We start from the raw sequence: 19,782 nt of genomic DNA on the forward strand, positions 1-19,782 counted from the left end.
TCAGAATCTATCTCCACTTCATTTTCTTTTCCATCTCTATGGATAAATTCTAAAGCAACAGAAACACCCCTCTCTGACTGAAAGCAGAGGTCATGTCAATGCAGTGCTGGGGTTGGGTGGGGCATCTTCTTAGAACTCCAAGCAAATTCCTGTCGGTCAAATGTTCAGACACAGTCAGAGAACATCTGTCATGGCCACTGCCACTTGCCAGCTGGGAGGCTTTGAGACCATTATTTTTCATTTTTGTAAAAGTGGGAAGTAAAAATTCTCCTCAGAGGACCGTGGGGAGGATTGAGTGAAAAAAAGCACAGGGTTTAGGACGGAGCTTGCCCGTTCTTTCAGTAACTATTAAAAGGTAGATGTGGCAAATGTATTCCTGCTTTCATGTGCAAACAGTGAATGCGACAAAATGATTCAGTCTACCTTTCAATAATTAGACAGCCGTTCTTTTCTCTCTCTTACTCATTACAGGTTAAAATGACTTAGTGTCACCCAGCCCTATGTTTGGGTGTAAAAAGCCAACTATTTATTATGATTGATACTTCATCAGAAAACCACCAATGATTCTTTATTCTGATCAATGCCCCCTGACACCTGTCATTATTGCTCCTGTTCCTTCTATGCGGTCGTTTTCAGCCCTTTCACGAGAGCAGCAAAAAGTCAGTCTTTTTTTGCCTAATAAAGTCAAACGAGAAAGCCATGTGGCTGGGAATGCTAAAATGCTCTTTTCAGAAGCTGAGTTCTGACTCATGATTTAAAAATGCTTGTGGAAAACTGCATAGATTGATCATTCATCATTGGTCTCTTAGGCTCACAGCTCTGGCTTGCTTAAGGATAACTGCCTTTTAAATATTTCCACAAGATCTTTGTCCTTCAGCTTCAATAGTGCATGTGTGTGTATGTGAATTTGTGCATGTGTGTGCATGCATGTTAGTGTGTGTGTGTGTGTGTGTGTGTGTGTGTGTGTGTGTGTATTTGCTCCAGCAAATGAAGATTATGGTAAGCTCACCTGCACCACATTCCCTACTTATTAGTTCTGACTTCAAACACTCACTCACCAGTAACACTAAACCGGTATACATAATGACATTTCACAACCTATTCAGAAAAACCTCACCTAGAAACAACAGGCTTTTAAAATTAAATCTGCCTGTCAAGACTTCTGAGAAACAGCATGCATGTCATCAGGACAGGGAGGAGGATTCTAGAGAAGCCTTATTTTGAGATGGGAGGAGAATTATTGGAAAATACTCACAGCATATTTAACTGGCCTAGCTAGTTACTTGTGAACTTCGAAGTTGTTGTTAATGTTTGTTTTTGTTTTTTGACAGAGAGATGCCCCTCTGGACTTGAAAGCTCAGGTCAGTGACCACAGTACCTTCAGATGAACTTGGATGACTGCCAGCTGCTAAGGCTCAATGCCTTTGCAAGGAGGCACAAGTCATGTGTGCAAAACAATGTTGCTTAAGGATGCTCAGCCTTCACATTCACACTTACCACTTGGTGGTGGTCAGAGCTAGGATTGTCTATGGTCCTTAGGAGATTCAATTATGACCCAACAGAAAGTTTCCACTCAAAAAGACAGTGAAGAACATCGTGATGTATCTCAGCCTATTCCCAGCCACCTAACCTTTAGTGCTCAAGCTCTTTAAGGTCCCAAACCAAGGAGCAGGAAGCACCCGGTAAACAGTCTCACCAAAAACATCTTAATTTTATTATACTGGCTGGGAAGCAATTCTCATTTATTTATTTGAAGCCATTAACTTTTCCTACTGAAGTTTGAAGGAAAGTCATTTGAAGGAAGGGGGATGATCTGGAACTGTTTCCTTTGTGAAATGCGGTGGGGAGCATCAGCCTTGGAGAAAACTTCAGGGTCATGAAGAAAAGCTGGCTTTAGCTCAGAAATCCAAATGAGATGCATCCTTTCATGGTTTTGTTTTGTTATTGTTGGTCTTTTTTTTTTTAACTTAAGAGTCTAATGAATAAAAATTTTAGAGTTCAAACATTTGGACCCATCCCACCCCATGAAACAGAGTAAAATTCAGTTTTAAGCCTGAGTTTCAAGCTTAAATTGAGGAAAACATACATCATCCACTGCCCTACTCATCTGAATCCACTCACAGGAGAAGGGCATGTGAGGTTTTCTTTTGAGAACAACTAGGGGATTTGTTCATTTCTTGTCTTTTGGGGGAGATCGAAATGATGATTTTCTGCCAAACAATCCCTGTTTTTACTGGCTACCACTCTACCTCCAATGAATGTAGATGAGTTGGAACTGGCATTGCATTTAACTAACTTGTATCAGCTTCCACATAACTGACTATAAAAGCACACAAAATGAACATGAACACAGAGATGTATAAACTACTTTAGCAAAGAGAACAGGAGACGACTTTATTATTTTTAAAGAAAGGGTGACCCTAGATGAACTTATATCAAGCATATGTAAGATAAATGGACAAAGAATTCTTATTGCCAGAAAAAGAGGGGAGTTGTCCCAGGTAGAGGAATGGCAAAGCAACTTTATAAGCTCCTCAAGATACAGAACCAGGAATGTAAGAACTGTGGATCTAGGAGTAGTTTCGGCAGACTCAAAGCAAGTAGACAAATAACAAATCCATCAGAAGTTAAGAGATAAGTCAAATTTAAAAAGTCGGGGACTAAAGCCATGTCTCAGTGGGTAAAATGACTGATGCACAAGCCTGAGGACCCGAATTTGGATGCCAGCACATAGTGGCATGTGCCTATAACCACAGTGCTGGAGACAGAGACAGGAAGATCCTGTTAACTCTGGCTAGCCAGGCTCTCCAAAGTGGTGTGCTCCAGGTTCAGGGAGAGACTCTCAAAAACAGGGTGAAGAAATTGAGGAAGATGCCTTGAAGTTAAATTCTGATAGACACTTGTGCCCAAATAAACAAGTTCACCCCCCCCCCACACACACACACTCACAAAGATTGCCAATAGACTCATAATTTTAACTTTAAGAATTTGTGCTGGGAGGTATCCCATATTGGATTAAAAACAGCCTATACACATTCCTTTTAGTTTATTTTAAAAACAATTGTTATTTTGGCAGCAAAAATGAATGAATTTCCAAATTGTATTGCTTGAGGGTAAAGACTAGTGAAAAAATGATTTTTGTAGAGAGATCACTCAGCATTTAGAGCCCAAGTACCTGTCCCCATCATTTCAGAGCTCTGAGAACTGACGGGAGAGAAAGAAATGGAACTAACTGAACAGCCAACACAGCCTTTTCTTTTTTACAGTTTGAAAAATTCATGGCTAAAGCAGGCTGATACTGTCTAATGTATACAAAGAGGTACGTACCTTACAATACCTCAGAGGTTAAGACTAAAAACAAACAAACAAAAACACGGCGACAATGCTGAAATGACAATTCCTGCTTCTATGACATCTTCTCCCAGAAAGGAGTTTGACAAACTCTGGGCCTTTAGCCCATCAATTATAGGAGCTCTTTCTCAGAAGACTGTGAAACCTGGACACTGAGCTTTTTAAGGAGTCAGTTTCCACTTGGTTACTGATAAATGTCTGCATGGCTCCTCTTCAAATATTATTTAGGATTTGCTCTGCCCTCCAGGAGATATGTGAACACAAACTTTAAATTATTTCTCCTGAGGCTGGAGAGATGGCACAGAAGTTGAGATGTTCTTTCAGAGGACACTGGTTCAGTTCCCAGCACCTACATCTGCCTATAACGACAGTTCCAGGGGATCTGAGATTCTGCGATGGCCTATGAGGGCATTGAGCATGCATGTGGTAGACACACATGCAGATAAAACACGCACATAAAATAAAAATAAACAAATCTAATAAATATTTTAAAGTAAAGAAATTATTACCCTTTTAAAATCCCAGTCACATCTAATTGTGTCCAACATTGTCTGACTGAGAAGCATGTGAGGTAGAGTTTAGTGGATGGCTATTGCAGAGACCAGAAAGATCTATCTGTAGAGAAGTGTGCACTCAGAGTAAGAAATTCCCTTCCTAAGAGACCTTGCCACCCAGAGCAGCCTATTCTTCATGGTCTGTAAACTGGGAATGTGTGTTTCAGAACTTCTCCTCTTCATGCAACTGAGAAATCCACTGAAGGAAAAAAAATCAGGTGTGGTTTTCTGCCAAAATTTAATGGTAGAATTATAATTCTTCATTTATTTTGCAGATTTTGTGTCATAATGAGAGATAATTATAATATGAATCTATTCTCTCCACTGCAAAGGATAAGCAGGCTACCTTGCCACATTCTTTCACGTCACTATGGATGACAGCCTGAGATTTCCTGAGGGGAAGGTGGGATGGTACTGGAAAGGACCGCTTTGGTCGTGTCTACTGCTTAACATACATAAAAGTGCACATTGCTACTTGAAAAAATTCACATTTATTTACTGTCAAACCGTGTTAAATTTTACACTGGATATTAGTGATGGGCTCATTATTAACAGGTTTACACAAAGGGCTTGAAAGAAGAGCAGAGCTTGGCTGAAACAATTTACATGTCATTAGAACTTTACCATAAAATAAATTAATTACTAAATATAGGCAGAAGGAATATGGAAGAGTAATATTTCTGTTTTGTTTTATTTTTTATTTTTTAAAAAAGAATAGGCACCTTTTGTTCACTAGAAAGCTTGTGAGAAGTGCCCAGTGCCCCCGTTGACCTCTGTTCAAGAATAAACAGAGGGATGACCCAAGACCTCCAGATTTCCCCACATTTGTGCAAGGCATGGCAGGACTGACTTCAAAGAGTTTTCTCCCCATAACACACACTCTTTTGGCAATAAGGAATTTCAATGTAAGAAAAGGACTAACCGGTCAGAGCGGAACACTGTCTATGGTGGAGAGGAAGCAAAACGGGGTAGAACTTACCATGATGGGAGTAAGAAAACACATGTCCTAGTGTGCAACCAAGAGCTCGTCACAACATTTTCTCCAAACTCTTAAAATTATTTTAATGACAATTATATCTTAGTTGGACACAAATGTATTTATTTTACCCTAGCAATAGAACAAAATATAATTTCTTTAGCCATTTCTTTTTTTTTTTTTTCATGAGAATAGTTCATTGTACAGTTGAGGAAACATGAAATAAGGCCTGTGGCTTGATTGCTACTGGTTAAACATGTTTTCAATTGTTGCCTTAATGTAAAAGGTTTGCAGGAAGTGCAAACGGGTGCAGAATCTCTCTCCTGCTTTTCCAAGTCTTGTCAGGAAAAGTAAGATACAGTCGATTTGTCCCACAGGATCTTACAGCCTACGTCTTGTATATAATACAATGCAGGCCTAAAAAAAACGGTGCTGGCCCTATTTACAGACTTAGTTCACCAACTGCCGCAAGTGACATGGCCGGAAGGGTCTCTTGTTGGTTTCACAATCTCTCTACACAGCAGCAGAAACGTAAAATACCTGGTTGGCATCTCTTTTTCTTTGTAACAAATAATTCAATTTAGTATACTCTGTGTATATACAAAGTTTTCTTACGGTTTATAAAAATTCACAGAACTACGAGGTTCAGTCTATTTTGTTTTCCTACAGTGGAGAACCACGGGTCATCAGAGCCGACTTTTCGGACAGAGTTGGAGGGAGCTGCAGGGCCGGCTGGCAGAGTCTTTATCAATTAATACTTGCGTGTGGCCCTAGGTATGGCTGGACTATTAAAGACTCGTTACCAGCTGCATCTGTCCTTCCCTGACGTCCCCCTCCGGGATGCACCCTTCTTTGTTAATGGGGATGATGTAACCATCACTATTGCCTCTGCTGATCTGGTAGCACATCTGGAGCTGGCGGCCAGCTCCAAGATTTGGCATGCTTTTATAGTAAATGTCCTCGTTCTCGCTCCTCCTGGAGGGAGACAGGTCCTCTGCCATGTCGGGGCTGCTCTCCGGGTAGGGAGAGTCTCTTAGGTTGGGCATGCTCGTGTACAGAGAGTCTCTGTTGGGGGACTGGAGGTGGTCGTCGGCCTCGGCCGTCAGCTGGGAGACGTAGCTGTCGGTTGCCTCTGGCTTCACTTTTTTCTGGGGTTGGTACAGAAGCGAGTGAGTCCGCTGAGGGATGAGCGGTGCCTCCAGTTCTTTGTGGCGGAACTCCAGCGCTGGGTTGTCACCATGCATCAAAGATGAGGCGTCAGCCACGATCGCGTCATCTTCGCTGCTGCTGCCACCGATCACGGGTTTCACGGGGAGCTTGAGCTCCAGGTTGTGGGCTTTGCTGCCACCCCGGAGGTTGTTATGCACTAACTCTGAAATGATCATTTTCTCAAACGCCGTGTCATTCAGACTTAGTCCACAGTCCACGACCTGCACCCCGTCGTGGTAGTCCCCCTTGCGCAGTGAGTAGCTGTTGTTGAAGTTACCATTTAGCGGTAGAGTATCCATGGCACTTGTGTCCCTGGCATTGTTCAGTGAATGTCCTGCAACAGAAAAGTGTGTGGTTACCGTTACTGCCTCCGGGCCTTCCTAAAGAAACTGCACTTGTCATATACAAAACGTTTTAATGTCGTTCAGGACAAAGTTGAATTTGAAACCTAACACTTGAAAAGTGCCAGGCCTTCCCGCATTCCCAACGGTAAACAGTTGCAACCCTTAGATGACAGGAAGAAGTGTCAAAAAACATAATACTGTTTTCCAGGGAGGGAAAATGGCATCCGGAATATTACTTGATCAATTTGGGGGACACAGTAGTTCATCAATCAGGTTTTGGTCCAATTTCGACACGTTTACAAACAAGACTTCACTCCATGCCCTTGCATAGTTAATGCAAAGCAATTCATTAGTGACGTTTACATTTTAAAGTACAAGACCATGGTTCATAAAATAAAATCAACAGAATTTGTCCTAAACAACACTAAATTAAAAGGAATAAGTCACATACAGAAACCAAAAAGGCAATGTACAACAAAAGCCCACATAACTGGCAAGCAACTTTTAAACAACGGTCTAACATTTCCTTTTTCTGGAGATGAAATTAAATGAAACAAAACAACAACAACAACAAAAAGGAATGAAAAAATGGACAGATACAAAGAATTCATGTTGAACAGAGTCAGGCATCTTTCACACTGACAGGAGCAGGGTCCACAAGCACCATCCAACACCACGACAGACAGCAGGTGGAATGACTCACTTTGGACAACTCACATTATGTCTGTCTGCTCAGGCTATCTGGCCTAAGAGTAGCTGATATATAAAAGAAAGTAAAATGATTTATTGTAACATGATGAAGAATTTCTACGCTTCTCAGCAACTTAGTCAGAGCAAGGGTTCAACAAATTAGATTCCCAGCAAAGCAGCCTCGACTTTTCATTGAGTACTTCTTGTTATTTTGAGTTGTGTTTGCCACTTAATATGTCTAATGACAATGGCCTTAGGCTTCAGAAGGTCCGAGTTGGCCTGCAGCCCTGCAGACTGCATCAGTCACAGTGACAGTACCAAATGAACCAGCAGAGACTACTGTAACGAGACTGGCCCAAAGACACCATGGGTATGGAGGTCAAATGCAGAAATGTTAGCGATTTCCTAAGTATGGGTCACAGAAATCAAACCAAGAATAGATATTAACTATGGAATGGGAGAAGGTGTCAATCTTAGCTAATAGATATTTTTTTATTCCTAAAAGAATGAGAGATTGGATAAATCTGCTTGTGATATGAAAAGAGATTCAAGAGGAAAGAAAACAATGGGAACATGCTGTACTTGAATCAGAATTATATTTCCAACAGACACATAAACATGTAAACTAAGACATCACAGTGATTGTCAAGCAAATGGGAAAAGTCAGAGAAAATTAAATGGTCTGCACGATGGGAAATTAGGTTCTTCAACCTCAAAATCCTAAACGGGATGGGTGGGGGGAATAATCACCAGTCTACAGAGAGGTCTGAAAAGAAAATTAAAAAAAAAATCAACAAAAGAATGGCATGATGTTACTGAAATGAAACTGGCCACTGTGAGGCTGCTGCATCGTATGCAAGGCTTGGAGAAGGTCAGGAAAGCTTTCATTTTTGGAAAAAGAGGAGAAATGCTCTCTTTATCGTGCTCACTCCACTCTTAAAGCTGCAGATATCTTAGAAAACTCATTGTTCTTCAAAGAAAAAAGTCTCTGCATTGTACAAACTTCATGACCAACAACTGACAGCCGATGGAGGAATCAGCATTAGCCCATGCAAGAATACTGAAAGGAGGGCTTGTGTCTGTCATTCCTTCTTTTACAAAGAATGAAATCATTTCTTCACTACAAAAACTGTCAATTCCATTTGCGTGTGCTAAGAAAATGAAGTTGTGATTGTTATCTATAAGGCTTTCTTTTGCTTCCTTGATTAGGGTCCCTCAAGTAAGTGCCTATGTGCCACTCCTGCCTTCGATCATTGTTAGAAAACACTGGGCACTTTAAAGTTGTCACATGGCAAAGACACTAGCGTCTGTTTCCTCTGCAATGAGATTCAATCTTCTCACTTTCTTTCCTTTTTATCATTGCTTCCTAAGTATAAAATAATATATGCTGGGTATAATTCAAAAGGTGTTTTCTATGATATACTGCAGATTTAAGACCTCTCTGGTTTTGAAGAGGCATCTTTTTCTGCCCATGTTCAGGTAATTCACTTGAAGACTTTTTGCATAGCCTGTAGCAAGATTACTGTGGGAATGCAGAAATGATAAGTCAATTATTAAGCATTTTGGCTGACAGTACTTCAGGCTTTCGAGAGCAAATTATTTCAGCATTGCACAGACTTCAGTGTGGACAGCATTTGCTACAGACCTCTAGGACTAATGAAAGCCAGTATACAGAGATGCACTGTTGGAATTTGGTAACATTTTAGTTGCAAATTGTGAACCACTTGCCCGCTGAGTCTACTTCATGACTGCTAGGTATGTTTTAATTGTGCCCGTTAAAAATCATGCTGAAAAAATTTACATTTGATAGGCAAAGTTAAGTTTGACTCCCATACTTGTCTCTCTGTAGGTTGCTAGAGGAGAGCATAAGGAAAGTAAGAGAACAAGAGAATGAAAAGAGAAGCTGCAGTTACGTTAAAAAGGAATCGCAAGAAGAACAAAAACAACAGACAAACTGGAACAAAATTCTCTGTTTAATTTAATTGAAATTGTTATTCACAAGTATTATATGCTAGTTTTAACCATATGTTAAAATTTACCAAAAGCTTAAAAAATACTATTGAATATGTTTTTAATAAGCTAGTAAATATAGTCAACAGGATAGGTCAGTGAAAACCTCCCCCTCCCTCAATTAAAAGCCATGGGCACAGACTGACTTAATCACCCCTGTATCCCCAAAGTTCCTTACAAAAAAAGGAAAACTACATAAAGCTGCACTATACTATAGCTTGATTATATTGATAATACTGGATGTAGTTCTCTACACCTGGACATCCAAATTATCTTTAGCTAGTTCATTCCAGAAGCAAAATTTGTCACCAAGGTTTAGAGTCAACTGAACAATATATTATATAGATAGGATACCTCTAAATGATATAAATCTTGAAGATGGGCTCTCGGACCATGTGATGTCAGTCCTGTAATAATATATTAAGATTTATGCCACCTGTGTCAAAAACATGGATAATTACTGCAAATCTATCACGACTGAACTCTTACTATAATATAGTGCAGTTTTAGAAGCCTGGCATGGGCAATACCTTACTTTTTAATTTGAGAAACTAAAGATGTAAGAATAATAAATATATAGCAACGAGTTATTTTAGAAATAGGATCAGAGCTCTGTTTAGCAGCAAAGAAAGGTAGTTTTATTCGTAAGGATAAGCACACCTGGTGAGTTAAACACAGGAGCTGAAGGGGCATTACATACAACTGTTTCAGCGAGCAATGTGTTATAGGGGTTGTTAGTGCCGTGGGGTCGAAGAAGAGGGTTTGTTAGTAGGTAATTGCCAGTCATTCCTAAAGCAAAGAAACAGAAAAAGAGTCCATCAGTGTGCTTATTTCAGTGTTACAGTTGCAGTAGTTTTAGTGAATTCATCAGGGCAGTGGGCAGGCTGGCAACGGAAGGTCTGCGGGAATGTTCCTGCCTCTATTTGAACTAGTGATTGAAGGAGAAAGGGGAGGGGAGTTCCATTCCAGGAATTCGCAGGTGCTTTCTAAGTCCCCCAAGTAAACACCTGCTGAGAGTGACATTTACTAATTTATACAAAATCACTGTTAAACAAAAATGGCAATTAAATGCATGGAGATCAACATTATGCTTCAGGATGCTGCTGCTTAATATTAAAGCCCTAACCACCACGGCCCAGCAGAGGGACTCTCAAACTTTCAGACTTACAGGTGTGGGACCGTCCCTCATGAAAACATCTGTGTTGATACTGACTTCCACACAAGCAGGGGGGAAGCTGCTTCCACAGACATGTAAGAAGAATGACAAACCGCGGAGCTGCACTTATTAAAGGCACAGGCATGCATGCTGGGGGGCGAGGGGGTGGGTGAATGATTAGACCAGGACGGGAGCGTTGGTTCTGCAATCTCATCTGCCAGGTTTCAGAAGGGAGTCTGTGAGTAACTTTCCTATGTGACAACCATGTCAACAGATTTAGGGCAACACCCGGGCCATGCTGAGGCAGGGGCGTCACTCACTCTGCTAAAGCACAAACCTCTACTTATCAATCATGTTTCCCACCACTCATGAAATTTGACTAAAATGAGGTTAAAATTCAGGCTGCTATGGATGTCACACAGACACCCTTCTCATTTCACAGCCGAACTATGTCATGACAGTTGTACATAGCATAAATCATTAAATCAAAACTGAAAGCGTCTTTCCACGGACTGGTACAACACCACAAATTTTCCATGCTTGACTGAAATATACTAAAGCTTTTATTTGGAAGTACCTGTGGCTTTGTGTTTATGCCTTAATCTTGCTAAGCTCCTACATTTCTGACCTTTATCGTTTAGGAACTAAAATAATTTTTTTTGTAATACATTTCAGTTTTATTACAAAACTTATGCAACACATGGAACTATATGGGGGAAGTTGGCTTATGTGCTTCCATGCATTTTAATTTACTACAAATATTTTACTACTTAATATTTACTTTAAAAATATGAAATTAGGAACTTTATGAAAATTATGTAAATTTTCAATGTGAACTTGGCGCTGTTTTACACTAATAGCTACTGTAATTCTAGCAAAGTCTGAGGAAGATGACTTTCATAGATGTCTTAGAAAGGACAGGTATGTACTAACAAGTGAAACCTTTTGATCTGTAACTAGGTATGTTTTCAAAAATTAATTTTTCCACCCATGTTCTGTTATCATGGAGTTTAAAATTATATTTTCTTCCATTATATTATGGAAATAATAGAAATCTATACATACTTTGATGAATGATGTTAAAAGTTGACCCCCAAAGTTTAATAACTGGTGATTTAAACCCACGACAGGTAAGTCCAGCGTCTTCTCTACAGTTAGTCTAGGCTCACACAAAGCACAAACTGTACGCTGTACCCTCAATTCCCCTAATAACTGACCTTGGTTAAGGGTAGAAGTGCTATTGATGTCACCTGAGATAAAAGAAGATTCAGACTGTTTCCTCACGGTGTCATTCCACATCCTTCTTATACGACTCTATTGACAGGAGACAGCAAGAGAAGCACATTACCTCATCAACACATTGATCATCTGAACTCGTTAGTATAGGACTGTTGTCTGGGCTTTTTAAGAATGTGTTTTGTTGTTGGTCCAAAGACGAGGACACCAATACTGCCTTGTTCCTACTAAGCACTATTTAATCTTTAATCTAACGCACTTTGTGTGGGTTTGTTTGTTTGTTTATTTATTTATTTGAGGCAGGTTTCATGTAGCCCAGACTGGCCTCAACTAGCTCTGTAGCCAGGGACAGCCATGAATCTTCTGCCCCCATGTCCCTAGGGCCTGGATTACAGGCACATATCACCACATCTAGCTTTAATCTCCCACTCTTATGAGTTGTTTTATTGCCTGGTTTAAAGTGGAGACAAAGAATTATTAAATGAATGTGATGAGTGCCTACTAAAAGCACTGTTCTAGATGACCTGAGAATATGAATTATGACAAACTTCTTAAAGTGCACTCCTCAAAAAGGATGTTCACATCTACACAACACGTTGAGTACATATTTAAGAAGAAACTGAAATCAAAATCCAAAATAACGAGTGAGTACTTACTACCTAGATCACTACAAGGAGGAGACAATTAGTGCATCTTAAACAGAACATGTCTCCGCAGGCTTTCTCTAAACAAGGTTAATTAACATGCTGTCGAGCTCTTTGTTACCTGTGTGCCAGAGGAGTAGCGCGCACTGGTGCGGGTGGTTGACGCCTTCACAGAGCTGTGGGGGCTCTCGGTCGGGAGGCCGCCACAGCAGTACCAGTGTCTGAAGCACTTGCCATATTCTTTTCGTACCTGGATTGAAGAAATCCAACACCAGGGGATTAGTGCGGGCACACTGGTTTCTCCTGTTCTCTCCAGCTAAATGACCAGTGAAGACAACGGAGAAAAATTAAACTTCTAAAGAGAAAACAGGTTGAACTTGACTCAAGTGCAACGTAAGTTGCGGAAATAATTAGTCACTAGAGTAACCTCTGTTTGTCCGCAGACTGGCTGGTGGCGGCTTTAGTATTTCACTGGAGATGCTTTGGAGTTTGCTACTATTGTGCATATTCTGGTTATTAATACAAAGTGATATAGTAAAGGTTTCTTCCAAGTACTTAGTAACTATTTCTTGGCAAAATAATTAGACAGAGAAATTAGCATCTTTGATGCTTGGTTGTACATGATCAATTTGGAAGTCCATCAGTGACTGACCTTTTATAAGCTTAGCCTTCCTAGGTAGTCAATACATAAACTTCCGGATTGCACAAACAAGGCATCTTTGGCACAAAAACAAACCCAATGAAAAGCACTTTCGTGCATTTGCCCGTACTAAGGAGGGAATATTTTCCCTGATTTTTTTTGCTATGTCTACTTTGGCTCCTGTGGAGTCTAAGGTGTTGGTTCACTCCATTAGCACACAATAGTACTATTTATGTAGTTTCTATTCGCATTAATGAGTTATCCATGCAATTTCCTTTATTCCCTGAAGTCGAGGTATATGGTAGACACAAAAATACTAGCCTAAAAGAAAGTTTGGCTTAACCTTTAAAACGTGAAATCCAAGCAACTGAAATTGGCCCCTCATGAACACTGAGTATATAGAAGTAGGGGGAGTGGCAGGTGTGGGAAGGGGCTGCTAGGTGGTATATAGCTACACTGGTGTATAAACATGGCTTTTGTAGATTAAAGCTAGACTTTGAAATTAAAATAGATGAGAAAAAAACTGCAAAGAAAATCTTTCCCAGTAGATTATACAATACTTGAGACCATTCCCATCTCATATTTCTGTTACCTGCCTACAAAGGCCCCAACTGACACTCCTTCCAAAATTAGATAATTATGTCACAAGAAGACCTTCTAAGCCAAGCGTACCTGTACTGTCATCTTCTCTGTTTTATTAAGTGTCACATATTAGAACAAACATGAACGGCATTGTGCTTTCAAAGCACTTCCTGGGCCCAACTGGGCTCATTCAAGCATTAAAAATGAAGCTTTCATTTTAGTTTTTCAACTTAACTATCTTATGTTATATTCTTAACAATCTATCATGGCAACTCCCATGAAGAGACATGGAAGAATGAGTAGAACATATTCAGAAGATAGGATGTACAATGCTTTTAAAATGTAGCTGTTAATGTAAGAAGCCAGTGGAAATTCCATGCTCAAGGAATACACACAGCTCTCTGAAGAAGCAGTCTCCTAAACTTTCTGCTGTCAAAGCTGGTGGACATGACTTCTGAGAAATGACCAAGATGTGACCATGTGCTTTATGCAGGATGCTCACTTACACAAGACACACAGAGAAGTGGCAGTGGTTACCAAGGACATCCCTGTACAATGTTTAAAATGTTAAAGCACTTTGTTATTAAAACACAAGCTATCTTAGGGAAAATTCTACACATGTAACAGTCATTAGTAGCTCTGAAAAGCTGTATAACCAAGACAATGGCAATCAAAAATGGTCTTTTATCCAAATAACACCCTCTGGTGTTGGTTTTGCCTAATGCCTATATTGCTGTGACTGTACATTATCTGTCAGTATTTCACGTTCCACTGTCATTATCTCAAAATTACAGCTTATTCAAAGCCGATGGAAGCAACAACACTATCATCTTGTCAGGGCTGAAAACTTAATAGTTTTCACTTTCACAATTCTCTTTCTCTGTTCAATTTAGTGACCAGCTAGAAATAACAGAATCAAAGACTACATTAGACATGCAGGCAGGGAAGGGTGATTCCTTGTGAAAGGCACATAAATTCTAAACTTAAACGGCAGCTAAGTTGTTTTCTTGGTTCCTTGGCTACAGATTCAAGGTTTTCATCTTCAACTTTCATTTTCAAATTTATTTTTGCTGACTCTATTCCACATACATGAAATCAGGACAAAATAATCAGAGGTAAAACACTAAATGACAGTTGTTTTAGATCTTTCAAAATCACTCACAAGGTAACATTAATATTAATCTTTTGCATGTCTGGAGCTTTAAAAATTAATGCTATTTGTCCTTGGATTCATTTTCATTTTGGACTAGTGTATTCCTATGAGTGAGCTAAGACTAAATTTAACCTTGTTTTTTTTCTAAGCTTGTAACTGTACACAGATATTTCACAAACTCTCCCACCAAAGAAGGGGCTCTTGCACAAGCATCTAGCTTGCTGTTGTCCCAAACTGAGATTCAGAAGGTGGCTGGTGCTATGCAACTCTGCATGGGCGCTTACATTTCCAGACAGGTATTAAAGAAAATTACAATGTGACACTGTTTCTGAACAAGCCAGCTGTCAGGAGAAATCTCTAGCCCCATTCTCAAGTCAAAGGCCAAGTGAACGAAGGCTCTCCCCAGGTGTCCTTCACTTACTTTCTTTTGAAGAGCACAGTGGAAGATGAAAATGAACAGTCCCTGGAAAGCATTAAAGGTGGTGAAGAGATATGCCATCACAACAGTCTCCTCATTAACAAAAAGAAACCCAAAGGACCAGGTTAGGCCCAGGAGACACAGAAGGGCAAACGCGCCAAGCACCCAAGACCTGAAAAAATAAAGTGGATTTTTTTTAAACAGGTTCAATGAGGGGAGCAACATTTATCTCATTTAGTAACGACTCAGTAGTAGAGGTTGACTTGCTCTATGTTCACTCAAATTCAACAGCATTTTGGCTTTAACCTTCCATTGATTAAGAAAGAACAACATTTAGTACTGCAGCCTCCAGTGAGTACAGCAACAGCGGGTATGGCCTTTTCTCGCTCCAGAATGAACAGGCATCAAAACTATATTAAAATGCAAGGTGTAAAATATCCCCCGTGGCTTTATTGTCTTTCGTGTGAATTTTAGTGAAAGAAATTAAGGAGTCCTTAATTAGTTTACTCCTATATTTTTATTCCTGTGGTGTACTCGTACGATAGATAATGTGACACACACAGAAAGGTTAAATGGCAGATAATCACAGAGAGCCTAAACTTCAGAGTCTAATAAACTAGACTGAGGCGAGCCTACGAAATTACAATGAAAGTATGAAGAAGCCTAGCTGAAATGAGTTAAAAACCAAACCAAACAAAACACAAGAACAAGTTGAAAATAAAATATTCTGGCAGAGATTTCATCATGAAAAGCTTAAGGAGAAAAGAACTGCAGGAAACGGGGCGGAATGAGAAGGGTTTAGAGTCAGTGCATTCCATGTCTAACTAATGATCTTACTTGATAAATGGCTTATTATCTTCATAGCTAGAAAGCATTATAAGCAGAAAAGAGAAACAAAATTATTAGGCAGAATTAAAATAGAAAGTAATAAGAAATCATTTATATATTTTATAAATTAGTCAAAATTAAGAAAGTCAAAATGCAGAGGCAAGCAATTAAAAAAATAAAGGCATATCATAGTTTAAGGATACTACAGCAAAGTAGATACTCCAAAATAACTATAAAAATTAAGAGCAATTCATGATACTGACGGATTTGCAAAAAAATATAAATCATGCTATAAGTTCGTTAATGTAGGGTTCTACCTTACCCAGGTAAGTCCGTATTATAGTAGCCATCACAAACACGGTAATTACTGGTGTAGGTGAGAAGACAGAGAGAGGAAAGGGAAGAAAAGAGAGAGACGCTAGCGATTAGCTCTCTCTCTCACCATGCAACATGCAATGAAGCTGGCACTAACCTATTTAAAACATCTAATTAAAAAAATATTACCCTTACTATAATCTGCCATTTTTAACATTAAAAATATTATTTTCACAATCCTGGCATATCCAACTTTAATAACTCCTTGAATTCTACATTAAGACTCGCATTTTAAAAATAAGTCTGAAAATGCTTCCATAGCTGATTTAATGAATCAACAGCTATCAATTTTGGGTTAATTAGATAGCATTTTCACTAATAGAATAGTGCAGATTTTATTCAGCATTGAGATAAAGTAAACACTTGTTTAATTAGCATGAGAACAACAGATAATCTTCAAGATAACAATAGTAATAGAGTACATTCTCTTAGGAAAACAGGATTAGGAGGAGAAACTGCTCAGAATCCTTAAATCAAAAAGTCATTTAACAAAACAAACTTAATATAATCATATCAGCCATGCAAACAGGACCATCATTTGGAATTGCATTTTAAATTCAAATGAAATCACTATAGTGCTATGAAATTTCCATGAAGCCACAGAAACAATTTCTCCACTCTAGATCAAGTCAGAAATTATCTACTTCTTGACCAATGCCCGCAACATGGTAATGGAAATTCAACCTTGATCAGTAAAATTTCATTCAGAATCCCTTCTACAGCTGCCAGAAGGCAGAAACGCCTGTGTTCCCTGTGGAGAATATCTTTTACTGAGCTCGTCAAGTATAACAGTTCAAATACAAAATACTTACTTAATGTTTTCCAACCTGCTAGAATCTGGTTTCAAAGTGTTTGAATGTTTCACCATTTTACACAGCGTGATCACCAGGAAAATAATATTTAGCTGTTTTAATGAAGAAAGAAAGAATCGGATCACCATGAACAATGAATAAAATACATTTTGCAAATTCAGTTAATGAGTGCACCCAGTTCAGTACCCACAGCATATGGACACTGTATACAGCGAGTCAATTTTCATTTATGTATACAGTGATGGGTTCAGTCTGTGTGGAAAACACCCTGGCTATTATGATCGATCTAACAGATCATTTGACATGGAATTGCAAGCTCATTAAGCCAGTATCATGTGGTAATGATTACATTAATTAAAAAAACCTAAATTAGTTTCTCTAGCTAAGTGTAGTCGAAGGCCTAAAAGCCACCTAATAGAGACCCTGAAAAGAATTCTGAGAAGCACATTTGCATCGAGAATCTGCAGTGGAAGAATTGCTGAGTTCTAAAGACCTGGCTGAGAGCCTACCTCTTGATGGTTACCAACTAAACCAAAAAAATGATGTTTGCACAATCTACATCTAAGGTAACTGAGAAGAGGCAATTAAATAACATACATGAAACAGTTCAAACTAATAAGAAGGTAACGTTTTTACTGTCTGCATACTTTCCATCTAACTAAGGTTAAAAGCCATGTGTCCTTTCTTTCCTTGTTCACACTTGCAAGAACTGGGTCAATTCCAACCGAATGCGTCCTACTAAGTATTCAGCTGTGTGAGGACTTTAGGGGCAATTAAAAGCAAACCAGGGAGGCTGGAATTTGATGTGGAAGTGCTGGATTCCCTAGAGGTCAGATGGGTGGACATAGAAGAAAGTGGGGGCATTTTGACTGAGGAGAGGTAAAGGCTGGTAAATTCAGCAGCTTCTAGTCACAGGCTGATAGTTGGAGGGGAGCACTCCTCTGTTTATGCCCTAAAACTAGAGCTAAGTGAGACTACCCCTGAACCCTTTTTGTGGTATTTCATTCCTTCATTCAGAACAGAACCTATCTGTTCATTGTTCATTTTTTTTTTTTTTTTTTTTTTTTGGAGAATTCAGCATAACCTGGGGTCTTTTAGTCCTTGTGGAAGACTCAGAAAGCATATACTGTATGAGGAGATGTACTCTGATTCTGGGTGAGAGATAATCAACTATGTTATCATATGACTCTTTTCACCCAGTCACAGTGATGCACAAGCAAATGACCCCACACTAATTCATTATTTCTTCTGATTTTATAATCATGAAGCATGATACAGGCCAATATATTAAAAATTTCCATCTATCCATATTAATGAGTTTGGGAGCAAGGCAAATACTTTAAGCTGTGTATCATTTTTTTTTTTTGCCTGATACATCTTATTATTTCTCTTAGATGTAAAATTTCCTCCTTTAAGGGATAAAATGAGGTTAATGGGCATAACCTACACATGTTGACAGATGGTCTACCTTTCTATGATAGTTACTTAAGGGCAAAACAGATATTTGTTTAACTTCTTAAAAGAGTTATCAGGCAAAAGAGAAAATCATAGGAACATTTCTTGCTTTATTTTTACAGGATTATTCCAGCTGGTTTAGAGACATGCTTTCATTCACAAAGATGAGACACATCACATATTTCACCGAACAGATATTTTCTTGATTGGCTTGTGCTGCACTAAGATGTGTTTATCATGCTGTGGACACTTAAGACACAGCCTTAATTTCTCTGCCTCTGAGAAACTAGAGTTCTATGTGGTAATGGAGTAAGCACCGATAACTTTCTAAAGAATCATGGTAAAGAGTATTTTTACCATTTTTCAAATGCAAAGGCAAAAATCAACAGTGTCAGGCAAAAATCAACAGTGTCATCAGTTTATTCTTTTATACATTGGCCACCTTTACTAGTCACATTAAAGGATGACTGGGAGGCAGCAGAGCACCCCAGCAAGTCCAGGCTCTACTTCGATTTTCAGTCTATATTAGTCAGGGTAGGAGCTGCTGAAAGATACTCTATGTAAATATACTAAATACAACAGTCCAAAAGCAAGGAAAACAAAGGAATGGACTCCAACTCTTGGGTGAGATGGCCTTCTTTACAGAAGTAGATAAAAATCTTTCAATCCTCTATTTTTGAATGCCCTGAATGTAGAGTATTTGTTTGTTCGTTCATTCATTCTTTCTTTCTTTTTTTTGTTCATTTGTTTTACTTATTTGTTTATTTATTTATTTATTTATTTGATACAGGGTCTGATTATGTAGCTTCGGCTGGCCTATAACTCACTGTGTAGACTATATAGACCAGGCAGGTGATGAATTCACAGGGATCTGCTTGCCTTTGCCTCCCAAGTACTGGGATTAAACATGCATGCACCACAGCTATCTAGTTTAGAGTATTTCAAGAAGACTCAAAAGAGAAGCACCTTAAAGATACAATATACTCCATGAAAAATTATGATGGAAAAAATAATAAAATGCTCAACGGGCTTTTATATTCAAATGGTTTTTCAAGTGTCTATGAATTTTCCACTTTGAAGAAATGGAAAAAGATAATGATAGCTAATGACATACTGTCATAAAACTTTCAGTTAACTCATACACAATACTTCAGCCTCCGAAGAAAATTTACTTGAAAACACAGAAATAATGGAGCAAGGGTATATTTAGTAGGACAAAAATGCTGTCGTTTCTAAACAAAGTAATTATAAACGGAGGCTTATAAGGAGTACTCAAGGCACAAGATGGCAAAAAATGTCAATCTGAGAGTTTTCTCCATGCTTATTAAATATTAAAATTTCACTGATAT

The 19,782-nt window shown here is 38.9% G+C and overlaps 1 protein-coding gene across 50 annotated transcripts in view; it reads right to left on the reverse strand.

Moving 5' to 3' along the window:
* Nucleotides 1–4,377: 4,377 nt before the first annotated feature.
* The window catches only part of Adgrl2 (adhesion G protein-coupled receptor L2), a 628,692-nt gene continuing 613,287 nt past the window's right edge, over nucleotides 4,378–19,782 (reverse strand). For 9 of the 50 annotated variants that reach the window (XM_028876822.2, XM_028876801.2, XM_028876800.2 and 6 more), the window contains 9 exons: nucleotides 16,979–17,070; nucleotides 16,114–16,158; nucleotides 15,801–15,827; nucleotides 14,967–15,135; nucleotides 12,292–12,420; nucleotides 11,508–11,604; nucleotides 9,795–9,923; nucleotides 8,960–8,977; nucleotides 4,378–6,424 (listed from right to left, as the gene is read on the reverse strand). In XM_028876822.2, coding sequence (XP_028732655.1) covers nucleotides 5,670–6,424; nucleotides 8,960–8,977; nucleotides 9,795–9,923; nucleotides 11,508–11,604; nucleotides 12,292–12,420; nucleotides 14,967–15,135; nucleotides 15,801–15,827; nucleotides 16,114–16,158; nucleotides 16,979–17,070 — 1,461 coding nt within the window. In that variant the 3' untranslated portion in view covers nucleotides 4,378–5,669. Of the gene's footprint in view, nucleotides 6,425–7,137; nucleotides 7,191–8,925; nucleotides 8,978–9,488; nucleotides 9,571–9,794; nucleotides 9,924–11,507; nucleotides 11,605–12,291; nucleotides 12,421–14,966; nucleotides 15,136–15,800; nucleotides 15,828–16,113; nucleotides 16,159–16,978; nucleotides 17,071–19,782 lie in introns of those variants that run through there. The other 41 variants (XM_037207207.1, XM_037207202.1, XM_037207213.1 and 38 more) reach the window with 21 other exon arrangements.

Source organism: Peromyscus leucopus, chromosome 6 (assembly GCF_004664715.2).
Source record: "Peromyscus leucopus breed LL Stock chromosome 6, UCI_PerLeu_2.1, whole genome shotgun sequence".
NCBI classification, from domain to species: Eukaryota; Metazoa; Chordata; class Mammalia; order Rodentia; family Cricetidae; genus Peromyscus; species Peromyscus leucopus.